At 40.2% G+C, this 6,921-nt stretch overlaps 1 protein-coding gene across 4 annotated transcripts in view; it reads left to right on the top strand.

Moving 5' to 3' along the window:
* LOC140484726 (prolyl 4-hydroxylase subunit alpha-1-like) overlaps positions 1-5,855 on the top strand; it is an 82,037-nt gene extending 76,182 nt beyond the window's left edge. For all 4 annotated transcript variants that reach the window (XM_072583500.1, XM_072583501.1, XM_072583504.1 and 1 more), the window contains exon 15: positions 4,140-5,855. In XM_072583500.1, coding sequence (XP_072439601.1) covers positions 4,140-4,210 — 71 coding nt within the window. In that variant the 3' untranslated portion in view covers positions 4,211-5,855. The remainder of the gene's footprint in view (positions 1-4,139) is intronic.
* The last annotated feature ends 1,066 nt before the right edge of the window (positions 5,856-6,921 follow it).

Raw genomic sequence — 6,921 nt, forward strand, 5'->3', positions numbered from 1 at the left:
ATTCTTTCATTGGATACAGGTATCACTGGCGAGGCCAACATTTATTCCCAATGCCCATTGCTTTAAACTGAGTGACTTGCTACAGCCATTTGAAGGGACTGTTTTTAAAAAAAAACAACCTCATTGCAGGTCTAGAGTCACTTGTAGATCAGACTGGGTAAGGATGGCAGATTTCTTTCATAAATTAATAAACCAAATAGATTTTCACAACAATCAATGAGAGTTTCAAGTCTAGCTTCATATTCCAGTTTTCCTCACTGAACTTGAACTCGCAGGTTACCATGGTGGGATTTGAACGGATTAATAGTCCAGTGACATTACCAGTAAACCACCATTTATCCCAAGATGTGACTTGGCTCATTGCCCCTGTGTGGCACTCTGGAAGAACTCTCCATTTAGTCCAATTACCCAACTCTTTTTTTTTACTGTGCACTTTTATATTTACCCACTATCCTTTAAAAATCTATAATAGATTTCGGCTTCATCACAATTTCAAGTAGGATGTTCTACATTCTCACAGATATCTATCTAATGATTTCCTAACCATCGCTTTTTTTCATTTTCACCATTTTTAACTCACTCATTTACACACTCTGTGACCTGTAAAATGCTTGTTTTAAATTCCCTAATTAAAATTTCATAGTCTGCCCTAAATTTGAAACACAGCCTCCCTAAGCCTTTTCTCATGAGAAGATGCTACAGTTTCTCCTGATAATAAAGCCTCTCCCTGTAGTCAGTCAGGTGTAAACCCTTTCCAGTGAGATTATCTCTGCAGAACTATGGGGGGAAAGTGCAGGACTGAGTCGAACTGTGTTGTTTTCTCAGAGAGCCAATTCAAACGTGACCTTCTGTGCTACAACTATTCTCTATTACATATTTAATAAAATATCCTTCAAAGCTATTCAAACTGTGGCCTAATTAATAATTATAGAAATTTAAGCAACTTGTATTCTCTACGTCAATCGATAAAATAAACACACGTAACAGAAGCTTTGCGTAAAAAGACATGATATGGAACAGCCAGTGTTGGACTTGGGTCAACAAAGTCACAAATCACGCAACACCAGGTTATAGTCCCAACAGGTTTATTTGAAATCACATTCTTTGCTCCTTTGTTAGGTGACTTCAAATAAACCTGTTGGACTATAACCTGGGGGTCATATGACTTCTGACTTAAAAAGACATTTTTGGCAATTTGTCTTCCCTCTTGTAAGTATTGTGTGTCTGAGCATATACCAAACCTGCCCTTTTTCCCTGTTCTCCCATTTTGTTTTATGGTTACACACTTTTTTTGTTTTCCTTCCAGCGTACAGCACCTTGTATTTCTGTACATCGGGCAGATGGTGGCTGAAATTCAATCTGTATGTGTCATCCTGGAGATGCTTGTATATCTTCCCAGTTAGCTACATGCCTGTGTTTATGTTTTGTTGGCAATTGTTTGTTGTTTGCACACACCCATTCTCCCCTGCCAACTCACTCATCATTAATGTACAGCAGTAACCATAATATATTTGAAGACAGGAGTACAATCTAACCCATAGCTAAACTGATTATGAATCGAAAAGTGTGGCGCTGGAAAAGCACAGCTAGTCAGGCAGCATCCGAGGAGCAGGAAAGTTGACATTTCGGGCAAAGGTCCTTCATCAGGAATCCAAATCATCGATTCTCCTGCTCCTTGGATGCTGTCTGACCGGCTGTGCTTTTCCAGCACCACACTCTTCAACTCTGATCTTCCGCATCTGCAGTCCTCCCTTTTTCCTAACAGATTATGGATCGTAGACAAACATAGTAATAAGTGAGTCGAGAGCTCATGGGTGCCTTTAATATATGCTGCAATCTTTTAATATACTGCATAGTATGAAAATGTATTCCAATTTCAAGAGACGATGGTGTGCTGGTAATATCAATAAATTAGTAAGTCAAGGGCTAGGGGGGGCATGGTTCGAATCCTATCCCAGCAGCTGGACAGTTTGACAAGTCTGGAATTCAAAAGCGACTCTCAGTGGTGGTAACTATGAAACCATTATTAATTTCTGTACAAGTGCACCTCGTTCACTGAATAGGCAACAAATGTTGCTGAGCTTGCCAATAGTGTCTGTATCCAAATGAATGAGTAAGGAAAGAATAAATTACTATTAAGTTAAAATTCCTCAAATGAATGAAAGAAAATGCACATTTTTGCTTTTACTTTTGTAGTTTCTAATATTAGCATAAGGCAAATAATTCACCCCAGTTTGTTAATCATCTGTCAGTCTCTGTACATTCCTTGCATAGTTTGCAGTCTCCAAGGATGAGAACAATTCACATTTGTTCATAACATAATTATAAAACAATTTCTCTCGAGGTCAATTTCTGATTTCTATATTACCCCACTGAGTTTTCATATCAAAGACCATTTGGAATTATAATTTCTGTGATTTAATCATTTGTGAATGAACCATCTGGCAACAGAAGTATTGTGCATCTACATGGCATAGATCAGGTCAATAATAAGGGAGGCGCAATTTTAAGGTGAAAGTCAGGACATTTAGGGGGGATTTGAAGAAAAGCATTTTCCATCCACAGTGTGTCTGGAATGAACTGCCTGGAAAGGTAAAAACAATGACTGCAGATGCTGAAAACCAAATACTGGATTAGTGGTGCTGGAAGAGCACAGCAGTTCAGGCAGCATCCAACGAGCAGCGAAATTGACGTTTCGGGCAAAAGCCCTTCATCAGGAATAAAGGCAGTGAGCCTGAAGCGTGGAGAGATAAGCTAGAGGAGGGTGGAGGTGGGGAGAGAGTAGCATAGAGTACAATGGGTGAGTGGGGGAGGGGATGAAGGTGATAGGTCAAGGAGGAGAGGGTGGAGTGGATAGGTGGAAAAGAAGATAGGCAGGTCGGGCAAGTCCGGACAAGTCAAGGAGACAGTTACTGAGCTGGAAGTTTGAAACTAGGATGAGGTGGGGGAAGGGGAAATGAGGAAGCTGTTGAAGTCCACATTGATGCCCTGGAGTTGAAGTGTTCTGAGGCGGAAGATGAGGCATTCTTCCTCCAGGCGTTTGGTGGTGAGGGAGCGGCGGTGAAGGAGGCCCAGGACCTCCATGTCCTGAGGTGGGAAACCTCACAACCTTTTTAAAAAGTGCTTGGATGTACGCTTGAAGTGCCATAACATACAGGAAAATGGGTCTAGTGTCATTTTGGGTGGTACAGATTTGATAGGCCAAAGAGTCTCTTCTTTACTGTATGATTCTATGGCAAGCCACTAAGTGGGCAGGGGCTGAGCTAGCCTTGCCTACATGTTGTGGATGAAAGAGCTTTTGGAAAACAAAAAGGACAGGTAAGATCTCAGAGTCATGGGGATGTACAGCATGGAGACAGACCCTTCGGTCCAACTCGCCCATGCCAACCAGATATCCCAACCCAATCTAATCCCACCTGCCAGGACTGGCCCATATCCTTCCCAACCCTTCCTATTCATATACACATCCAGATGCCTTTTAAATGCTTTAATTATACCCGCCCCCCAACACTTCCTCCGGCAGCTCATTCCATACACGTACCAACCTTTGCGTGAAAAAGTTGTCCCTTAGGTCTCTTTTATATCTTTCCTCTCTCACCCTAAACCTATGCCCTCTAATTCTGGACTCCCCCACCCCAGGAAAAAAACTTTGCCTATTTATCCTATCCATGCCCCTTATGATTTTATAAACCTCTATAGGGTCACCCTTCAGCCTCCAACGCTGCAGGGAAAACAGCCCCAGCCTGTTCGACTTCTCCCTATAGCTCAAATTCTCCAGCCCTGGCAACATCCTTATAAATCTTTTCTGAACCCTTTCAAGTTTCGCAACATCTTTGCGATAGGAAGGAGACCATCTCATTGAATGAAATTAATAAGACTGCATTTTGGGTTTTGAACTTTCAGCTTGGAGCAAAAAATGAATTATAGCCTCATTATATGAATCATTAGAACACCCACTGGATCTTTATTTACATGGAATGCTTTGAGTTACATACTCATATTGTTGCTATTTGTTTGTAAATGTTTAGTACACAGCATGATGGTGCAGAGGACACGGGTAGTTTGCTAGGTTGGTCTAGGTTCCCAGGCAGTGGGAAATGGCATTAACCAAAACGTATGTCCAATTGGCTATTTTCCAGTGTCTAATAAATGGATCCATGAACGTGGGCAGGAATTCCGAAGAAGATGTAACTTGTCCGAGTGGGATTGATGTTCCCTATGCCGTATGTGAATTGCCCCCTTTAGCCACACCATCTCCACTACAACACGGTTCCTGTTCGAACTCTTAACATCACTCGCTGTCTTCGCAACCCTCCTGCCTGCTGCCGACTCCACCCACCCATCTAGAATCCGTCTGATGTGAAGATTGCGTTGTTACCTGCTATATGAAGACTTGAAGACGGTTCTTGTTTTATAATCCTATCTGTTGACAGGTTTTATTGAAGCAGAGTTGGGCTGGTTAGAGAACTGGAAATGTTCCTTAAAATCATAAATTTTCTACTAAAATTGCATTTCTCCTTAATTTTATTTTTTAAGAAAAATGTTTGCTAAAGGCTCCGTTCAGCAAATTGATTTATAAAGGGTGATTTTGCAACGCTGAGATGCTGACATGAAACTAAAAGCATGAGATACATCCTTGGAGCAAGGATTATGGAGTCATTCCCTCTGAAGTATGTTTTACTTGGGTACCTGTTACATCATGTGCCTTTCAGGGATTGTTCTGTTGGAAATTGGTTCTCAACATTTGGTCTGGTCTTACGAAATGCTTCCCTGAAAGAGCAGGGAGTTTGCTTTTCAAGGCTTCCTGATTAATGAAGTGTTTTCTTTCAGAACTGGAGTTCTTGTAGCTATGTTTGTTAGGTTAGTGTACTGTTAATGATGTCGATTTTGAAGCCGCATACGTTCACTGAACGATATATGTTGACTTTATTAGTCTTTTAATTCCTTATATTAAATGTAAGAAAATAGTCTGCATTTTGAAACTTTTCAAAAGACAGTTGAGCACCACAAAGATTCATTGATCAGGGCATTTATTCCCCCCTTCGTAACTAGTGAATTATGTCAGAGGTATTTAGTTTTGCAATTGTAAAGAGAGAGAGAGAGAGAGAGATGAGAAATTACTTATTTAAATAAGGTGGCTGTTTTTCTACTGCATTCTAACATATGTATGGAGTATACCAGTAATAACTCTCCCAATGTGATGCACTGTTTTTGTGTGGTATAATCCGACAACAAGACTTGATGCAGTTTTGCAAAAAACGCTACTATATCACTCCTGACCTTTTGTTGTCTCCTTGTATTGCCACCATTTGCTGCTCTTTCTAACTGTTGACCATCAACTCTGCATTGAAACACGTGATACAGATCATGTGGCAACATTGATTTGTTATCCCAGCATCAAGCAACAATTAGACTGTGCCTATGGTTTAAGCACCTTTGAAATTATTCAGCAAAGATGTGTTTACTGTATACTTAGTAGAAAGACTGAATTGATACTTGGATTTGTATCTTTTATTCCTGTGTTTTTTTTAAAAATATGTACTTCATAAGCATTACTGTACCTCTTCCTCAGAGTTTACCCAGTTAATCATTATATAAAAGGTAAACTGTTTAAATAAAGGAGTATGAAAAAATGTGGAAATTAGAAACCGTCAATGATTTAAGAAGAATTGGTTGGTGTAGGGGATGCAAAAGGAATGTTTTGATTTGAATAGCATAAGTGGATTAACCAGGTGCCCAGGTGAATCTTTTTCAAAGGAAATGGGCTTTTTTTCTGTGCTGTCAATGGGAGAAATGTGTATTTATATATCTTTTATTTTAAAATAAAACCAGCCCTTTTCTCTGTTTTGTTAAAATACCATTTTCTTATTTGTCTCATTTTGTACTTGGAGATGTGGGTAGATTCCAACTCAGCCCAACACAAAACTACTGCCTCAATCCAGAGCTGATTGGTCCAAGCCAGATGGTGCCAGGCCAACAGGACATGAGGGGAAAGCTACTGGTCTCGCCGCACAACATGATATCTCTCAGTTAACTCTTTAAAGTCAGAAACAACCTGTTTGAAATCAGGCAACTTTCTAAACTTTTCAATTTGGAAGAGCAAGAACATTCAATTTTACTCCTGGATTGAGAATCCAGCGCACCGAGAAGGGAACTATTATGGGAGGCTCATAGTCAGATCACTCTCCTCTCTCACATTTCCCACAAACCCAGCATTTTAAGAAGTGTTTATCTGCAGGTTGAGGGTTGCCAGAATTCCTGGTTCATCCAGTTGAGAGAACCAAGAATTGTTACAGAAGCAGAAGGAGACGGTTGCAGGTTTAATTCCTTGCACATGGCTCCTTTTGGAACAAGGTTTTGTTTTTTTTTTGTTCCTTTTTTCTCCTCCCCATGTGATAAAATTCCCAAGTTGTTTCTAATACAATGGCAGTTCAAGGGTCTATCAAATGGCTGCCAGTGAAGCAAGTACCAGCACCTGTCTCCACTCAGATGGCGCCATCCCCATCCATTCAGTTCAGTTGAGTGCAGTACAGTTGCAATATATCTCTTTTCCAACTGAAGAGGCGCTATTTGAATTTTGATTCTTTTAAGTTTCCCTTGAATTATCATTGAAAGGTTTTTTTGGTTCATAAAAGATATTTTCTTGTGTTGAAAGATGGAAGGGTGTTTTGGTTTCCCATAGATTCTGAAGCACTTTGCCAAGTGCTGCATGTCCAAGTTTGAATTCACTGTCTCACTTGGGAGTAATTTTCCTTCTCTCCGTTTACAGTGCAAGTTTTGCACTTGAACAAGAGTCTGAATATAGTCTCACCGTCACGGGGATGTTTTAGTCTTGTGGTTATCTTTTCATTGACCCTTGAGTAACATTGAGCTGCTGCTTTTGACACATTTCAGTTCGCGATTTTAAAAATTCCAGAGGAA

Source organism: Chiloscyllium punctatum, chromosome 13 (assembly GCF_047496795.1).
Source record: "Chiloscyllium punctatum isolate Juve2018m chromosome 13, sChiPun1.3, whole genome shotgun sequence".
NCBI lineage: Eukaryota > Metazoa > Chordata > Chondrichthyes > Orectolobiformes > Hemiscylliidae > Chiloscyllium > Chiloscyllium punctatum.